The sequence below is a fragment of the Oncorhynchus gorbuscha genome, linkage group LG25 (assembly GCF_021184085.1).
Source record: "Oncorhynchus gorbuscha isolate QuinsamMale2020 ecotype Even-year linkage group LG25, OgorEven_v1.0, whole genome shotgun sequence".
Classification (NCBI taxonomy): domain Eukaryota; kingdom Metazoa; phylum Chordata; class Actinopteri; order Salmoniformes; family Salmonidae; genus Oncorhynchus; species Oncorhynchus gorbuscha.
The window spans coordinates 45,647,696-45,668,399 of NC_060197.1; the positions used below are offsets into that span (position 1 = coordinate 45,647,696).

Genomic DNA, 20,704 nt, shown 5'->3' on the forward strand with positions numbered 1-20,704 from the left:
CCTCTGATTGAGAACCATACCAGGCCAAACGCAAAAACACAACATAGAAAATGGGAACATAGACAACCCACCCAACTCTCGCCCTGACCATACTTAAAACAAAGAAATAACAAAAGTACTAAGGTCAGAACGTGACAGCGATAAGTGTTTGGTATGGTCGGGGTCTATAATTTTTATGGTTGTCATCCCAATTCTAATAATGAATCTCGAAGAAACACACAAGTCATTAATTGGTTATTAATTAATTGGTTACTGTTTTACCATGTACTTTCTAAGTAAATAACTAGCTATTTCTGTACTGTAGCATGAAGTGCTTCCGATCTTTTTTCTTTGCTCCAGGTCCGGAAGGAGCTCTGTGGATGCAGGTATTTGTTCCAAGCCAGCACTAGCACATCAGATTTGTGTTTTGGCACTAGATGGGAACCAAAGCTTGCACACTATCTGGTAATCCAAGACCAGGAGTGAAGACCCAGGGCAACAGAGTAAATATTACAAATGATTTTAAAAACCTTTTACCAATCTTGTGGTTCATAGACAGCCTACCCAACAGTAACTGCACAGTTACTGGAGATATATAGGCTTTTTTTACGGACAATTTCCTGTCTGGAATTATAATGTAAATGTGACACTTCCTCTCTGATCGTTTGATAAATGCAAATGTGTCCTCCATGGGACGGCATCCTAAATGGAGCTCCCTGAGGCTTTGCAGGGGAATAGCACGGAAAGCCAGTGTACTGTGGATGAGAGTCTGACTGTTTACATCAGCACTTTGTCGTTTCTTTCCATTTTCACTTCCGTAAAAGCCTGAGAGGGGAAACAAATTAATCTCTTAACCTCCTCAACAACATCTACGCTGGCTGTCTGTGTGTTGTTGTCGCCAAATTCCACAAAGTTCCTAATTAAATCACTGATTATTAAAACAGTTAAAGGGACGATGTTGTGGGCTTTACATCATCAGCCTATGACGAAGTGTCAATTTGAATCTGAAAATAATTAAGCAAATGAAAAACACTTTATTTGAGCTGTTGATCATTTACACTGTTATAATAGTTCCTAGCACTAGCAGTGAACTTATTGAACTTATTATTGAAGTTCCTAGCACTAGCAGTAAACTTATTGCTAAGTTCCTAGCACTAGCAGTAAACTTATTGGACTTATTATTACTAAGTTCCTAGCACTAGCAGTGAACTTATTGGAGTGCTTTCTCTTAAAAAAACAACGAGCTTGTAAAAGTGCACAGCTGTCTGTAAACAGGAAATGGACAGCCATCTGTAGGCAGGAAAAGGACAGCCGTCTGTAAACAGGAAATGGACTGCCATCTGTAGAGGAAAAGGACAGGAAATGGACTGCCATCTGTAGACAGGAAATGGACAGCCATCTGTAGAAAGGGAAAGGACAGCCATCTGTAGACAGGAAAAGGACAGCCGTCTGTAAACTGGAAATGGACTGCCATCTGTAGACATGAAATGGACAGCCATCTGTAGAAAGGGAAAGGACATCCGTCTGAAGACAGGAAATGGACAGCTAACTGTAGACAGGAAAAGGACAGCCGTCAGTAGACAGGAAATGGACAGCCGTCTGTAAACAGGAAATGGATAGCCGTCTGTCGACAGGAAATGGACAGCCGTCTGTAAACAGGAAATGGATAGCCGTCCACTATTGAGAACAGATGGATTAGCCAATCCACTATTAAGAACAGCTGGATTAGTCAATCCACTATTGAGAACAGCTGGATTAGTCAATCCACTATTGAGAACAGCTGGATTAGTCAATCCACTATTGAGAACAGCTGGATTAGTCAATCCACTATTGAGAACAGCTGGATTAGTCAATCCACTATTGAGAACAGCTGGATTAGCGAATCCACTATTGAGAACAGCTGGATTAGCCAATCCACTATTGAGAACAGCTGGATTAGCCAATCCACTATTGAGAACAGCAAGAACCACAGGGGTGTAAACTCTTTGATTACTACATCAATACTGGCCCTGATGGAGGGGAATGTCTTCATCAATAGCTTGATTTACAGACATTACATTATTTTCAAGACCAATGCAACACCGTCTTTGTTTAGCCATCTGACATATTGGCTTCTAGACCATGAATCATCAACTACATTCAGTCGCAGGTTGATTTTCTTTTCTTCCGCGTATGGTCAGGGGACTGGAACATAATTACAAATCATTTGTAGTCTGCAAATTGACTGCAAGAAGCCCAAACAGATATAATATTTGACTTAAACATAATTATTTCAAACCTTGCTTACGTTTGTATACAATCACATATATCTATCTATTATGCCTGGGAATACTTGGGAACAGATGTATAACATTTTAATCACTTGGAGCTGAATTCCTGGCGTCCATATTGTTTCATTCAATTGAATAACTGTTGCCTTTTGCTGAAAGAACATGTGCAGTCATAGATTTAGGACCAGTCCATGTCAACATTTTGGGGTATTGCTTTTTTACGTCTAACTACGGCTGTTATTGTGTCTCTCCACTTTCCCATTGTGTGGATGGTTACATGCAGGACAGAAGAAAGTAGTGGGAGAGACTCAAGTCATTAGTGCTTCTCCAATGTTTTCTTACCTCTGGCGGAGGAGGTGTAGTGGGACGCCCATGGCATCATGGAGAGAGAGAGCATGCAGGAGCTGTAGTGGGACGCCCACGGCATCATGGAGAGAGAGAGAGAGAGCATGCAGGAGATGGATTGAGACACCCGCGGCATCACAGAGAGAGAGAGAGAGCATGCAGGAGCTGTAGTGGGACGCCCGCGGCATCATGGAGAGAGAGAGAGCATGCAGGAGATGGATTGAGACACCCGTGGCATCACAGAGAGAGAGAGAGAGAGAGCATGCAGGATGCGATTCTGCTGATTAATATCAGCAGGCATTAATAGCGTCTAATTTTCTATCATTGAATGTTTCTCAGCTGCGTTTTGCTGCCTTTGCAGCACGTCTCTGTTTGATTCAAAACAGTGTGTACCTTATCACTCTCACCGCTAATTGGTGGAGATGAGCTGTGCCGACGGAGGTAGAATGACTGCTGGGTAATTGCTAGCTTCGTTCACTTGGCTGCAATGTATGTTCTCAATGCTGGGAGGGCACCACAGCCCCCGTCCTGAAGCAAAACCAGCACCAAGTTATCTTGGTAAACGTTGTGAAATTGCTGTAGAAAAACACTGCAAAATGCCATCTTAACTTCATACAGGAAGCAATGCTGTTCTGACTTCATACAGGGAACAATGCTGTCCTGACTTCATACAGGGAACGATGCTGTCCTGACTTCATACAGAGAACGATGTTGCCCTGATTTCATACAGGGAACGATGCTGTCCTGACTTCATGCAGGGAACGATGCTGCCCTGATTTCATACAGGGAACGATGCTGTCCTGACTTCATACAGGGAACGATGCTGTCCTGACTTCATACAGGGAACAATGCTGTCCTGACTTCATACAGGGAACGATGCTGTCCTGACTTCATACAGGGAACGATGCTGTCCTGACTTAATACAGGGAACGATGCTGTCCTGACTTCATACAGGGAACGATGCTGTCCTGACTTCATACAGGGAACAATGCTGTCCTGACTTCATACAGGGAATGATGCTGTCCTGACTTCATACAGGGAACGATGCTGTCCTGAATGGGAACAATGCTGTCCTGACTTCATACAGGGAATGATGCTGTCCTGACTTCATACAGGGAATGATGCTGTCCTGACTTCATACAGGGAACGATGCTGTCCTGACTTCATACAGGGAACGATGCTGTCCTGACTTCATACAGGGAACGATGCTGTCCTGACTTCATACAGGGAACGATGCTGTCCTGACTTCATACAGGGAACGATGCTGTCCTGACTTCATACAGGGAACGATGCTGTCCTGACTTCATACAGGACAATTACATGCAAGATTTGTGCAAATCTTCATTCTCACAGTTCCGTAAAGGGTTGTCTCGAAAGAAACCACTTGTGCCCGTAGTAGAAAATAGGTGCTATTGGCTCATACTCCACGGGTCATGTTCTACATGTCTACAGATTGACAAAGCACCACCACTGCCTGCTGTGCTCTATTCTATTTGCTCTGTGAATGCCCGAGCTTTAGCATGCATGGCGTGCTAGCGTAATGTATGCATTCAACTCTGCAAAGAAATTGCAGCATCTAGCTACCAGAGTTTTGGGAACAGTGGGTAGCCATAGAAATTAGAGGGGCAGAAGAGTCATTTCCCATAGCAACAGAGGATTGAAAATAGACTATGGAGTTGTCCTGCTGTGACACGATGGATTAAAGAGAGAACTTTACCATTTTTATTTTTTAGATATACTGTGAACTGTTTCTGTACCCCTGAGGGCCTTTAAATTCCACTACTGTTAAAGGATTTTATTCTGCTAGTATCTGTATTTTGATCCGGCCAAAGACATTCTCCTATCAAACAGAATGTGCGTTTTTTTAATCCTCTACGCAATGCGTACACTATTTATGATAATCAACAAGCAAGACTAAGTTCAATTTTTGTTTTATATATTTATTTTAACGGATAAATGTTTTGAGAGCAAAATACTATACATTACAGCGTCTTATATATCTAATCAGCGAAGGTATTTAGTGTGACTCAAAAGGCCTGTCCCTCTAGGTCTCAGGTGCCCTCACACTCATCTCTCGTTGTTATCTTCCGTGAAGTGTATCAGCGGCGTAATTAGATTCACTGACCTTTCTAGTCCAATGATATGGTTCATTTGTATTCACTGCAAAGCCCCAACTTCCATTGGTGAGACATATGCCCGAAACAAAGACTTTTCTTCTGAAACTCGTCAGTCTATTCTTGTTCTGAGAAATGAAGGCTATTTCATGCGAGAACTTTTCAAGAAACTGAATATCTTGTACAATGCTGTTTACTACTGCCTTCATAGAACAGCGCAAACCAGAATAGAAAGAGGAGTTGGTAGGCCCCAGTGCACAACTGAGCAGGAGGACAAGTACATTAGAATGTCTAGTTTGAGAAACAAACGCCTTACAAGTCCTCAACTGGCAGCTTCATTAAATAGTACCCGCAAAACACCAGTCTCAACGTCAACAGTGAAGAGGATACTCCGGGATACTGGCCTTCTAGGCAGAGTTGCAAAGAAAAAGCCATATCTCATACTGGCCAATAAAAATGAAATATTAAGATGGGCAAAAGAACACAGACACTGGACAGAGGAAGATTGGACAAAAGTGTTATAGACAGACTAATCTAATTTTGAGGTGTTCGGATCACAAAGAAGAACATTCGTGAGACGCAGAAAAAAATGAAAATATGCTGGAGGATTGCTTTGGTGGTGGTAAAGTGGGAGATTTGTACAGGGTAAAAGGGATCTTGACGAAAGAAGGTGTCACGTTGGTATGAATGATTCGGGAGACTGGCACAGGAATGCGTAATAGTTTTTAAAATTAAGCCCAAATTACGGCGTGCCGTGTAAAGGCACGGGGACGAAGACCAAACAAACACGTAACAAAACACAGGGTAGAAACCCAAAACAAAAGAGCGAGGAGTACCTCGACTAAATAACGCAAGGGCACAATGATTAACACATGGGACGAGATCTGTAATCATCTGTGCAATCCACAATGGAACTAAAGCCAAAACACACGTTACATGTATTCACACGCACCAACGGACATTGTAACAATAATCGACAGCCCAATGGTGAAACAAAGGGCACATTTATACAAATACAATCAGTGGGAATGGGGGCCAGGTGTGCACAATGTCACAATTCGTGACAGAAGGCTATCAGGGATCCGTGACAGAAGGCTATCACTCCATTTTGCAACGCCATGCCACTGCGATGAATTGAAGCCAATTTCCTCCTACAACAGGACAATGACCCAAAGCCCAGCTCCAAACTATGTAATAACTATTTAGGGAAGAAGCAGTCAGCTGGTATTCTGTCTGTAATGGAGTGGCCAGCACAGTCACCAGATCTCAACCCTATTGAGCTGTTGTGGGAGCAGCTTTACCGAATGGTACGTAAGAAGTGCCCATCAAGCCAATCCAAATTGTGGGAGGTGCTTCAGGAATCATGGGTGAAATCTCTTTAGATTACCTCAACCAATTGACAATTAGAATGCCAAAGGTTTGCAAGGCTGCAATTGCTGAAAATGGAGGGTTCTTTGTTGAAAGCAAAGTTTGAAGGACACAATTATTATTTAAATTAAAAATCATTATTTATAACCTTGGCAAAATCTAGACTATATTTCCGATTCATTTTGCAACTCATTTCATGTATGTTTTCATAGAAAACAAGGACATTTCTAAGTGACCCCAAACTTTTGAACGGTAGTGTATGTAGTAATATAAATGTATTAAATGTTTAGCATGGCATCTATAATGTTTAGCATGGCATCTATAATGCTCAGATGCCCCTCTCTCTCTGATTGTGTTCCAGATGACTGAGGAACAGTACGTACTGGAGGCCCAGTCGGGCCATCTTCAGCAGCCCAGGTGCGACGCTGTCGACGCCGTGGGACTCTATGGGTGGAGGAAGAGATTCCTCTACTTTTTCCTCTCGCTGTTGCTAGTCATAATGATAGTCAACCTGGCCTTAACTGTGTGGATAGTAAAGGTCATGCATTTCACTGTGGTGGGTAGCCTACCGTATAATGTTTTACAGTAGCCGACTGTATAATGTTTTACAATAACTTTTGTATATTGTTTTACAATAACCTACTGTGTATTGCTTTACAGTAGCCTAGTGTATAATGTTTTACCTACCTAATGTTTTGCCTATTATATAATGTTTTACAGTAGCCTAATGTATAATGTTTTATAGTTGCCTACTATAGCCTACTGGTTAGAGCGTTGGACTAGTAACCGGAAGGTTGCGAGTTCAAACCCCCGAGCTGACAAGGTACAAATCTGTCTTTCTGCCCCTGAACAGGCAGTTAACCCACTGTTCCCAGGCCGTCATTGAAAATAAGAATATGTTCTTAACTGACTTGCCTGGTTAAATAAAGGTAAAATAAATAAATAAATAAATATGTTTTACAGTAATGTTTTACAGTAGCCTACTGTATATTGTGAACCAGTTTGCACAGGCCTCCTCATACTCTATTATACTAATGGGGGATTTGTCCACTAAAATACATTTGGATGGTGCTATATGGATGAAGTGAATGAATGTATATTAAAGAGACAGATGGATAGATTTGATTGAATTATTGATTTAACAGTACACTTGACATAGCAAGTAATATGTTCTGTGTTAAGAGATACTTGATTCATAAGTACAATAGAAGTGTTGCACGCTAACACACATACATACGTGTGTAATTAAGATTATAACTATAGCTGAATTGGCTCTGGTGAAAAGAATTGCATTCACGCCAGATTGTCTAAAGTCTTCTACAAAGAATATCACTGCAAAGACACAAAACGGGAAAAAGTTTGGGAAAACTGTATAGTGCAGAATTTTGAAAGCGATTCAGGGACAATGTATGCAATCCACCATTTTGTCAAAAAAAACCCTGAAGACATCATCGTACTGTGACGGATCTGTCACCCGGGACCATCTTTATCCTTGACTCCCCAACAATTTATGTCATTTACTCAAGTGTTTCCTTTGTTTCGGCAGTTACCTACCTACCTACCTTGCCCCTTGACTTTTTCCACATTTTGTTAGGTTATAGCCTTATTCTAAAATTGATTTAATTATTTTTTTCACTCATCAATCTACACACAATACCCCATAATGACATAGCAAAAATGGGTTTTTAGAAATGTTTGATAATTTATATATATATAAAAAAATGAAATATCACATTTACATTATTCTTTAGACCCTTTACTCAGTCCTTTGTTGAAGCACTTTTGGCAATGATTACAGCCTTGAGTCTTCTTGGGTATGACACTACAAGCTTGGCACATCTGTATTTGGGGAGTTTCTCCCGTTCTTCTCTGCAGATCCTCTCAAGCTCTGTCAGGCTGTATTTGGAGCGTTGCTGGACAGCTATTTTCAGGTCTCTCCAGAGATGTTCGATTGGGTTCAAGTCCAGGCTTTGGCTGGGCCACTCAAGAACATTCAGAGTCTTGTCCCGAAGCCATTCCTGCATTGTCTTGGCTGTGTACTTAGGGTCGTTGTTGGAAGGTGAACCTTCGCCCCAGTCTGAGGTCCTGATCGCTCTGGAGTAGGTTTTCATCAATGATCTTTCAGTACTTTGCTCCGTTCATCTTTCCCTTGATCCTGACTAGTCTCCCAGTCCCTGCCACTGAAAAACATCCCAACAGCATGATGCTGCCACCACCATGCTTGGCATTCAGGCCAAAGAGTTCAATCTGGGTTTCATCAGACCAGAGAATCTTGTTTCTCATGGTCCGACAGTCTTTAGGAGCCATTTGGCAGACTCCCAAGCGTGCTGTCATGTGCCTTTTACTGAGTAGTGGCTTCCGTCTGGCCACTGCGATAAAGGCCTAATTGGTAGAGTGTTGCAGAGATGGTTGTCCTTCTGGAAGGTTTTCCCATCTCTACAGAGGAACAGAGCTCTGTCAGAGTGACCCTCCGGTGTTTGGTCACCTCCCTGACGAAGGCCTTCTCCCCCGATTGCTCAGTTTGGCCTGGAAGCTCTAGAAGGAGTCTTGGTGGTTCCAAACTTCTTGCATTCAAGAAGGATGGAGGTCACTGTGTTCTTGGGGACCTTCAATGCTGCAGAAATGTTTTGGTAGCCTTCCCCAGATCTTTGCCTCAACACAATCCTGTCTCGGAGCTCTAAGGACAATTCCTTGGACCTCATGGCTTGGTTTATGCTCTGACATGCACTGTCAACTGTGGGACCTTATATAGACAGGTGTGTCCCTTTCCAAATCATGTCCAATCAATCAAGTTGTCGAAACATCTCAAGTATGATCAATGGAAACAGGATGCACTTGAGCTCAATTTAGAGTCTCATAGCAAAGTGGCTGAATACTACATAAGGTAACTAAGGTATCTGTTTTTTTGTTTTCAATACATTTGCCCAAAATTCTAAAAACATATTTTCACTTTGTCATTATGTGGTATTGTGTGTAGATTTATGAGGGGGGAAAAATGAGTTAATACATTTTAGAACAAGGCTGTAAAGTAACAAATTGTGTAAAAAGTCAAGAGGTTTGAATACTTCCCGAAAGCACTGTATGTTATCACAGATATGATCTGTGCTGTGGGTGTCTTGACTACTCTCTGTCTCAAGACTTCACCAGCTCAATTGAAATCTCTGCCAACCTAGAACCCCATAAGCTTTTTTATTTTACCAGGCAAGTCAGTTAAGAACAAATTCTTATTTTCAATGACTACCTAGGAACAGTGGGTTAACTGCCTGTTCAGGGGTAGAATGACAGATTTGTTCCTTGTCAGCTTGGGGATTTGAACTTGCAACCTTCCGGTTACTAGTCCAACTCTCTAACTACTAGGCTACCCTGCCACCTCTACACTCTAACCACTAGGCTACCCTGCCACCTCTACACTCTAACCACTAGGCTACCCTGCCACCTCTACACTCTAACCACTAGGCTACCCTGCCACCTCTACACTCTAACCACTAGGCTACCCTGCCACCTCTACACTCTAACTACTAGGCTACCCTGCCGCCTCTACACTCTAACCACTAGGCTACCCTGCCACCTCTACACTCTAACCATTAGGCTACCCTGCCACCTCTACACTCTAACCACTAGGCTACCCTGCCACCTCTACACTCTAACTACTAGGCTACCCACTGCCGCCATCTACACTCTAACCACTAGGCTACCCTGCCACCTCTACACTCTAACCACTAGGCTACCCTGCCACCTCTACACTCTAACCACTAGGCTACCCTGCCACCTCTACACTCTAACCACTAGGCTACCCTGCCACCTCTACACTCTAACCACTAGGCTACCCTGCCACCTCTACACTCTAACCACTAGGCTACCCTGCCACCTCGACACTCTAACCACTAGGCTACCCTGCCACCTCTACACTCTAACCACTAGGCTACCCTGCCGGCCCATTTGGAAGATGTAATTCTGTGCAGATTCAGACTTGTGCATATATGACACATAAAATGAGGTGTGGTGTCCTGACAAGCCTTCTGGTGATGCTTATATTGAATGACAAGTCCATCTCCCCCGTAGCTGTCTGTGTACATGATTCATTGGTCTGGACATTACGGGACATCAGTTCATGACTTAGTGAAAATGAGATGAACTCCCCCTTGATCTTAAGGAACATAAAGACATGTAATCTTAATATCCACACAAAATGCCACATTCATAAGCGAATCATAACTACTTATTAAGTATTATTAACATTAAATCAACAGTGACACCATTTAATCAACATTATATTACAAACCTGTCCATAAACATTTCGGCGGGTACACAGAGAATGTTTATTTTTCAATGACTCAGTTTAGTGCGTTGCCAACACTGCTTCCTTATTGGTTAACACGCTTTATAAGCTCTTCTGCTGTTGTTCATAACCAAGGCATAATGCTCAACTGTCTATAGCTGATCTCACAGTATAATGCATCATGTAGCCTCAACTAATGCATTCTTAAGTACACCTACAGTTACACGTCACCGTTCAATCTACGCAGGCTTGTCTGCCACGTTAGCGACAGTTTGGCGCCGTTGAGGGAGAGCCTCTGCTACACACCCTGTCACTCAGCGTGATCCCCTACCTCTACCCTGTCACTCAGCGTGATCCCCTACCTCTACCCTGTCACTCAGCGTGATCCCATACCTCTACCCTGTCACTCAGTGTGATCCCATACCTCTACCCTGTCACTCAGTGTGATCCCCTACCTCTACCCTGTCACTCAGCGTGATCCCCTGCCTCTACCCTGTCACTCAGTGTGATCCCCTACCTCTACCCTGTCACTCAGCGTGATCCCCTACCTCTACCCTGTCACTCAGCCTGATCCCCTGCCTCGACCCTGTCACTCAGTGTGATCCCCTACCTCTACCCTGTCACTCAGTGTGATCCCCTGCCTCTACCCTGTCACTCAGCGTGATCCCCTACCTCTACCCTGTCACTCAGTGTGATCCCCTACCTCTACCCTGTCACTCAGTGTGATCCCCTACCTCTACCCTGTCACTCAGCGTGATCCCCTGCCTTGACCCTGTCACTCAGTGTGATCCCCTACCTCTACCCTGTCACTCAGTGTGATCCCCTGCCTCTACCCTGTCACTCAGTGTGATCCCCTACCTCGACCCTGTCACTCAGTGTGATCCCCTACCTCTACCCTGTCACTCAGTGTGATCCCCTACCTCTACCCTGTCACTCAGCATGATCCCCTGCCTCTACCCTGTCACTCAGCGTGATCCCCTACCTCTACCCTGTCACTCAGTGTGATCCCCTACCTCTACCCTGTCACTCAGCGTGATCCCCTACCTCTACCCTGTCACTCAGCGTGATCCCATACCTCTACCCTGTCACTCAGTGTGATCCCATACCTCTACCCTGTCACTCAGCGTGATCCCCTACCTCTACCCTGTCACTCAGCGTGATCCCCTGCCTCTACCCTGTCACTCAGTGTGATCCCCTACCTCTACCCATTCACCCTGTGTGCTGCTGTCACCTCAGCGTGATCCCCTACTTCTACCCTGTCAGTCAGTGTCACCAGTGTGGCCTGTAATAGGCATACACAACATCTATCAGCTCAGCCTGGTGTTTTACTGTGTCCAGGTCAGGCTATGTCATTGACATGCATTCAGCAGCTAGGCCTGGTGTTTTACTGTGTCCAGGTCAGGCTATGTCATTGACATGCATTCAGCAGCTAGGCCTGGTGTTTTACTGTGTCCAGGTCAGGCTATGTCATTGACATGCACTCAGCAGCTAGGCCTGGTGTTTTACTGTGTCCAGGTCAGGCTATGTCATTGACATGCACTCAGCAGCTTGACTCTTGCAGAACACACATTTCAGTTGAATGCATTCAGTTGTACAATTGACTAGGTATCCCCCCTTTTTCCTTTCTATTTACACACGGGAGTAAAAAAAACAGGCAATTACTCATCTTTCACGTCTTCTGGGGTACAGCACTTGATTTAAACGAACTCAATGCTGGCAAACAGGGTCGTCTGTAATGTGTTGAGGCTTGTGTGTGAAAGCTGGTGTGACATGACATTGTTACGAATGTTAACGTCATTATAGAAGATTTAAAAAAGAGTGACAACTGTTTAAAGGGCATTCCTCTCCTTCAGGCTGCTTATTTGTTCTGTGATTTTGTTGTATATTTTGCAGGACGGAATGGGAAACCTTCAGGTGAACGGGGAAGGGATACGACTGGAGGGAATATCGGAATTTCTTCTTCCCCTTTATGTGAAGGAGATCCAGTCAAGAAGGGTAAGCAACTCTGTTTACTAACCCACCGTTGTTCTCAGTGTAACGGAGTTAAGAACACGCAGTAAGCTCACTCCAAAGTTAGCTTGCAATGTCCCTGATGGAACTGTTGACTTAGATATTTTCCAATGAATTCAAAACTGTTGCTATGTTGTCAAGGATGGGGCACGTGCGCTAGCAAGGCAGAGGTAATGGATTCGAGTCTCGGTGTGAGCTGAATCAGAAGGGAAGAGGATACTCACTAAGCAAGCAGCAGTCAAATCCATAACATCAGTCACTAGAGTTAATGCTGATGCTGGAATAAACCCTATGGAATTTCATATTAGACTGGCTGAATGATCATACCAGATTCTCCCTATACGTGTAAGTGGAACTCCTTATCTGGGGCGGCAGGGTAGCCTAGTGGTTAGAGCATTGGACCAGTGACCGAAAGGTTGCAAGTTCAGTTCCCCGAGCTGACAAGGTACGAAAATCTGTCGTTCTGCCCCTGAACAGGCAGATTGACAAGGCAGTTAACCCACTGTTCCTAGGCCGTCATTGAAAATAAGATTTTGTTCTTAACTGACTTGCCAAGTAAAATAGAGGTAAAAAAAATCTTGGAGATCTTCAAGAACTGTTGCTAGGCTCTGATTGATTTATGAACTAGGCCATAGAGAACTTGCTATATATGGAGTTTATAACATTTCTATTTGTTGCACCTGGGGGATATTGCACGTTTTTTTCTCCAGACGGTAATCTTCCTCTCCTCCCCAATTTCCTGCCCTCCATCAGAACTGTATCAGGTTCCCCCCCATCAAAAAGAAGATGGATAACGGGGGACTCTTCGTTTCTCACAAGTCACACACTACCTAGTGTAGATGACAGACAATTACAGGTGGACCACAGTCCCAGCTGAATTTTCAATCAAGCCGGTACAATAAATCCCCCTGCCTCCCACTCCCCTTTGATGTCAGTAGGATAACTGAACTCCAGCACAAACTCTCCAGTTTTTCTTAGACACCCGGTCCATCCGAGCTCTTCAATGATTCACTGTGAACTGGATAGCAAGCTCAGGCCTTAAAGCCTTGGAAGATGGAAATAGATTTTCTTTGGCTGATTGTTAACTGTACATGGACAACGACTGGATGGTGGGCTTGATTTGATACTCTTGATATCCAGTTCATAGTGAATCATTGAAGAGCTCGGTAGTATATTAGGGATGAATTTTTTTTTCTCCCAAAAATCTACAAATTTCCCCTCCCAAAATTGCAAACATACCGGTAATATAAAGCTGCAGTTTATATTTTGAGCCTCTGCCAGTGACAACAAATCTAGTTTTGGAGATTTGTGAATGTGAGATGGAGATTGCCTTCAGTAACTCCGTCGAGAGGTCGCTTGTAGCCTAAACATTATAGTCAGCGACGCAATTTATTTTATTTTTGCTTTATTATAAAAAATAATATATTATTGGTCCATGGCACCCGTCATTATTTTTATCGGGAAACGAGAAGGAGCTTGGTCGGGAAGTCCCGGGATACCGATCACCAGTATTAAACCGATGTTTTTACAGTCTGTTAGAAGGCTAGGGGGGTGTTACGTTCTCACCAGAGATATTTGCAGGACAGAGAGAGCACAGGGATTCTCTGAAAGGGTCATTCAAATTGATTTTTTTTCACCTGAGGAAATATTTCAGGCGCCGAGAGGATTGTGTTTATCCACCGAGTTGAAGAGATACTGTAAGTTGCATGTTGAGTTTAGTCACACTCCGACATGACTAAACTTCTAATCAATAAGCCACTACCGCAGAAATAATTAGCCTTTGTATTGTACTATGTGGGACGTCTTGTTTAACATGCCTTCTATATAATACTTTGGCACGAATCAGCAGTTTAATGTAATTGTGAATATATCCGTTATGTGTTACAACGCAAATACAGGGAGGGGGACTGTGTGCAATTCAGTTAAATGTTGACAAGACCTCATTTGTCATTTGTACGATCTTAGACAATATACTGTAGCTCACAAGAGTATTTAAAGTGAATCAAATCTATGTCATTCGTAACTGTGCGCAGTGGCTTTTTCTCTTGAGTTGTCAGCTGGTCTAAAAATAGGTTCGAGCATGTATAATTCATTGGACTGAAACTACTTCCTCGTTGTGGAGTCGTTAGATCTGTGTAATATGACTTAATTCGCTCTTCACTTAATCATAATGGACAATGATTTTATAAAACAAGCTAGTTCAAATAGATTTGCTTTTAGGGAGTTGCTTATAAAATAGATGAGAATTATTGTATATTTTATTGAAGATTAAATCTGTGATGTGATGACCACTGTTGTAGCGGTTGTTTCAAAACAGATTTTTCCTGTTAATGGTAAAGTGTAATATTCTGTCATATAACTCTTTTTTAAAATAACTTACAGTGAGATGTTGATATCGATCCACTAGCCTTTGCTTCCACTTCCACTTCCTGCTTCCTTTGGTTATGAAGTGTCCTTGTATGCAGGGCAGCACCCTTGGCATTACTTCAGCCATGGGTAGTTTTTCAGTTTTTCACAACATGCTCCGTGAATGTGTATTGAGTTCATGTGACCTTCTGACCTTTCTGTAAGAGCCACAATGACTAGACTCATTCATCAGTTCACAGAGTATCATTCAGGAGTGCTAATGTTTGACCCTCAGGTCAGATTTATTATATATATTTTTTTAACCTTTATTTAACTAGGCAAGTGAGCTAAGAACAAATTCTTATTTTCAATGACAGCCTAGGAACAGTGGGTTAACTGCCTGTTCAGGGGCAGAGCGACAGATTTGTTTGTCTGTTTGCTCAGGGATTCGAACTTGCAACCTTTCGGTTACTAGTCCAACGCTCTAACCACTAGGCTACCCTGCCGCGCCATTGAATACCAAACAAATACATAAATGGCACAAGATGGAGCATTTAATTCCCCACTCAGTTGGTCTGTTGGTTCATGATCTGGTGTCAGAACAGGCAATGAATGAAAATCTAGATTCAAGAAAATCAACTCGGGTCTAATAATATTTTGTGCTCAATATTTAGATTTTCCTCACAGAAATTGCTGGATCAAATAGTTAGAACCAACATATTTACACGTATCTACCAGAGGGTTTATAATGTATGAATGAAAGTTAATCCTCTTATTACAGGTCACTTGTATTTATGTTTTGCATTCTTTTTTACATCCCCACTTTTTCTCTCCTCCTTTCTGCTCCTTCCCCCCCTCCCTCTCTCATGCTTCCTCTAGGCAAGCCCACTGGTCGTGCGGTCGAACAGAAACGTGACCATGAACGCTCGAAACGACCAAGGCCAACTCACTGGACAGCTGACAGTGGGTTAGATAAGTTCAGAACTGTTTCACTGAACACTTAAAACAGATGACTAAACCATATTGATACAATATTGATACATGTGCTGATGTTTTTCAGCAGCACAATTTAGCAAAGACTCAGTGCAGACTATGGCTTCTACTGAATAGATCTCATTTTTAATGCCTTTAATCGAGTTGATCTTTTACTCATTATTAATCTGCTTTCTTCGCCTGGAGGACTCACAGCAAAGTGTTTGAAAGTGTTCGAGACATTAACCTTTGAAGCAAATAGGTTCTTCTCATTATCATCAAGTTTAATCATCAGTCAGGCCTAATTACCAGAGTAATTTACATGATTAATGGCTATTTGAAAGCAAATTACCTGCTTATTAACACTAATAGCTATTGATTTTCACAAGCATAAGTTTGGGATTGATGATGATGATGATTCATCAAGGCTAGTGATGTGACACTTTTGGTCAAGTCAAATCATGTTTGTCACATGCGCCGAAAAACCTTACTTACAAGCTAGTAACCAACACTGCAGTTCAAGAAGGAGTTTAGTTTATTTAGTAAATATTTTAAGTAAAAAAAATCTAATGAAAAGTAACACAATAAAAGAACAGTAATGAGGCTATATACACAGGGGGTACCAGTACCGAGTCAATGTGCGGTGGTACAGGTTAGTGAGGTAACTTGTACATGTAGGTAGGGGTAAAATGACTATGCATAGATAATAAGCAGCAAGTAGAACAAAAGAGGTGGGTGGGGTCAATGTAAATAGTCCGGGTGGCCATTTGATTAATTGCTCAGCAGTCTTATGGCTTGGGGGTAGATGCTGTTAAGGAGCCTTTTGGACCTAGAAATGGTGCTCCGACCACCGCTTGCTATTGGTTAGCAGAGAGAACAGTCTATGACTTGGGTGACACTTTTTTTGTGTCTTCCTCTGACACCGCCTAGTATATAGGTCCTGGATGGCAGGAAGCTTGGCCCCAGTGATATACTGGGCCGTAGGCACTACCCTCCGTAGCGCCTTATGGATGCCGAGCAGTTGAAATACCAGGCGGTGATGCAACCGGTCAGGATTCTCTCGATGGTGCAGCTATAGAACTATTTGGATCTGGGGAACCATGCCAAATCTTTTAAGTCTCCCGAGGGGGAAAACCTGTTGTAGTGCCCTCTTCCCAACTGTCTTGGTGTGTTTGGAACATGATAGTATGTTGGTGATGTGGACAGCAAGGAACTTTAAGCTCTCGACCCGCTCCACTGCAGCCTGTTGATGTGAATGGGGGCATGTTCGGCCCTCCTTTTCCTGTTGTCCACAATCAGCTCCTTTGTCTCTCACATTGAGAGAGAAGTTGTCCTGACACCACACTGCCAGGTCTCTGACCTCCCTGTAGGCAGTCTCATCGTTGTCTGTGATCAGGCCTACCACTGTTGTGTCGTCAGCAAACTTAATGATGGAGTTGGAGTTGTGCTTGGCCACGCCATCGTGGGTGAACAAGGAGTACAGGAGGGGACTAAGCACGCACCCCTGAGGGGCCCTGTGTTGAGGATCAGAATGGCAGACGTGTTGTTGCCTACCCTTACCACCTAGGAGCGGCATGTCAGGAAGTCCAGGATCCAGTTGCAGAGGGAGGTGTTTAGTCCCAGGGTCTGCTTGAAACATGTAGGTATTACAGATTCGGTCAGGGACAGGTTAAAAATGTCAGTGAAGACACTTGCCAGTTGGTCCGTGCACGCTCCAAGTACACGTCCAGGTAATCCGTCTGGCCCTGCAGCCTTGTGAATGTTGACCTGTTTGAAGGGTCTTGCTCACATCGGCTATGGAGGGCGTGATCACACAGTGATCACACAGTCGTCCGGAACAGTTCTCATGCATGCTTCAGTGATGCTTGCCTCGACGCGTTCATAAAAGGCATTTAGCTTATCTGTTAGGCTCGCGTCACTGGGCATCGCATGGCTGGGTTTCCCTTTGTTGTCCGTAATAGTTTGCAAGCCCTGCCACAGCCGACGATCGTCAGAGTCGGATTAGTAGGATTCAAATCTAAGTCCTATATTGACCCTTGGCCTGTTTGATGGTTCGTCTGAGGGCATAGTGGGATTTCTTATAAGTGTCCAGTTCCTTGATAGCGGCAGCTCTAGCCTTTATCTCTGTGCAGATGTTGCCTGTAATCCATGGCTTCTGGTTGGGATATGTACGCACGGCCACTGTGGGAACAATGTTGTCGATACACTTATTGATGAAGCCGGTGCCTGAGGGTGGGATACTCCTCAATGCCATTGAATGAATCCCGGAACATATTCCAGTGCTAGAAAAACAGTCCTGTAGCGTAGCATCTGCGTCATCTGACCACTTCCGTATTGAGCGGGTCACTATTACTCCCTGCTGTAGTTTTTGCTTGTAAGCAGGAATCAGGAGGATAGAATGATGGGATGGTCAGATTTGCCAAATGGAGGGCAAGGGAGAGCTTTGTATGAGTCTCGGCGTAAAGGTGGTCTAGAGATTTTTTTCCCTCTGTTTGCACGTGACATAGAACGGATTTAAGTTTGCCTGCATTAAAGTCCCCGGTCACTAGGAGCACCGCTTCTGGATGAGCTTCTTTTTTTTTTGCTTATGGCCTTATACAGCTCATTGAGTGTGGTCTTAGTAACAGAATCGGTTTGTGGTGGTAAATAGACTGCTATGAAAAATATAGATAACCAAGGTAAATAGTGTGGTCTACAGCATATCATGAGGTACTCTACCTCAGGTGAGCAATACCTCGAAACTTCCTTACTAGACATCGCACACCAGCTGTTGTTTACAAATAGACACACACCCCCACCAGCCGTTGTCATGTTTTGTCATAGATTGTCATGTCTTGTCCCTGTGCTTTCTCTTCTATTCGTTTCCCCCTGCTGGTCTTATTAGGTTCTTTCCCTCTCTCTATCTCTCTCTCTCTCTCACTCTCTCTATCGTTCCGTTCCTGCTCCCAGCTGTTCCTCATTCTCCTAACTACCTCGTTTACTCTTTCACACCTGTCCCCTATTTTGCCCTCTGATTAGAGTCCCTATTTCTCCCTCTGTTTCCGCTTCTGTCCTTGTCGGATCCTTGTTTGCTGTACTGTGTTCTTGTTCCACCCTGTCGTGTTTTTGCCTTCATCAGATGCTGCGTGTGAGCAGGTGTCTCTGTCAGCTGCGGCCTGCGCCTACTCGAAGCGACCTGCAATCTGTGGCCGCTTATCCTGTGATTCCCCTCTACTGACAAGAGGATTTCTGTTATTCCCCGTTTGGACAGTTCCTGTTAAGGATTCAGGATTTGTTATTTTCTGTTTGGACTTGAATAAACTCTGTTTCTGTTAAGTCGCTTTTGGGTCCTCACTCACCTGCATAACAGAAGGATCCGACCAAGAATGGACCCAGCGACTACGGATCCTCGCAACTCAGCCGTCGAGATCCAGGGAGCGATGCTCGGCAGACACGAGCAGGAATTGTATGCTGCTCATCATGCCGTTGAGACCCTGGCCGCTCAGGTCTCCGATCTCTCAAGACAGTTTCACAATCTCCGTCTCGAGCCACCAGCTACTTCCTGGTCTTCTGAGTCTCCGGAACCAAGAATTAATAACCCACCGTGTTACTCTGGGCAGCCCACTGAATGCCGCTCCTTTCTCACCCAGTGTGATATTGTGTTCTCTCTCCAGCCCAACACATACTCTAGGGATAGAGCTCGTATCGCCTACGTCATATCTCTCCTTACTGGACGGGCTCGTGAGTGGGGCACGGTTATCTGGGAGGCAAGGGCTGAGTGTACTAACGAGTATCAGAACTTTAAAGAGGAGATGATACGGGTTTTTGATCGTTCAGTTTTTGGGAAGGAGGCTTCCAGGGCCCTGGCTTCCCTATGTCAAGGGGATCGATCCATAACGGATTACTCTATAGAGTTTCGCACTCTTGCTGCCTCCAGTGACTGGAACGAGCCGGCGTTGCTCGCTCGTTTTCTGGAGGGACTCCACGCTGAGGTTAAGGATGAGATTCTCTCCCAGGAGGTTCCTTCCAGCGTGGATTCTTTGATTGAACTCGCCATCCGCATAGAACGACGGGTAGATCTTCGTCACCGAGCTCGTGGAAGAGAGCTCGCGTTAACGGTGTTTCCCCTCTCCGCATCACAACCATCTCTTCCCACTGGCTCAGCTGTTGAGCCCATGCAGCTGGGAGGTATTCGCATCTCGACTAAGGAGAGGGAACGGAGAATCACCAACCGCCTCTGTCTCTATTGCGGTTCTGCTGGACATTTTGTCATTTCATGTCCAGTAAAAGCCAGAGCTCATCAGTAAGCGGAGGGCTACTGGTGAGCGCTACTACTCAGGTCTCTCCATCAAGATCCTGTACTACCTTGGCGGTCCATCTACGCTGGACCGGTTCGGCAGCTTCCTGCAGTGCCTTGATAGACTCTGGGGCTGAGGGCTGTTTTATGGACGAAGCATGGGCTCGGAAACATGACATTCCTCTCAGACAGTTAGGGGAGCCCACGCCCATGTTCGCCTTGGATGATAGTCCCCTCCCCAGTATAATATGTGAAACACTACCTTTAACCCTCACAGTATCTGGTAACCACAGTGAGACCATTTCTTTTTTGATTTTTCGTTCACCTTTTACACCTGTTGTTTTGGGTCATCCCTGGCTAGTGTGTCATAATCCTTCTATTAATTGGTCTAGTAATTCTATCCTATCCTGGAACGTTTCTTGTCATGTGAAGTGTTTAATGTCTGCCATCCCTCCTGTTTCTTCTGTCCCCTCTTCACAGGAGGAACCTGGTGATTTGACAGGGGTGCCGGAGGAATATCATGATCTGCGCACGGTCTTCAGTCGGTCCAGAGCCACCTCCCTTCCTCCTCACCGGTCGTATGATTGTAGTATTGATCTCCTTCCGGGGACCACTCCCCCACGGGGTAGAACATTACTCTCTGTCGGCTCCCGAACGTAAGGCTCTCGAAGATTATCTGTCTGTTTCTCTCGACGCCGGTACCGTTGTGCCTTCTTCCTCTCCCGCCGGAGCGGGGTTTTTTTTG

At 44.3% G+C, this 20,704-nt stretch overlaps 1 protein-coding gene across 1 annotated transcript in view; it reads left to right on the forward strand.

Moving 5' to 3' along the window:
• LOC124014523 (zeta-sarcoglycan-like) overlaps positions 1 to 20,704 on the forward strand; it is a 49,517-nt gene that overhangs the window by 3,402 nt on the left and 25,411 nt on the right. Inside the window, exons 2-4 of the mRNA XM_046329625.1 lie at positions 6,438 to 6,632; positions 12,249 to 12,350; positions 15,591 to 15,678. Coding sequence (XP_046185581.1) covers positions 6,438 to 6,632; positions 12,249 to 12,350; positions 15,591 to 15,678 — 385 coding nt within the window. The remainder of the gene's footprint in view (positions 1 to 6,437; positions 6,633 to 12,248; positions 12,351 to 15,590; positions 15,679 to 20,704) is intronic.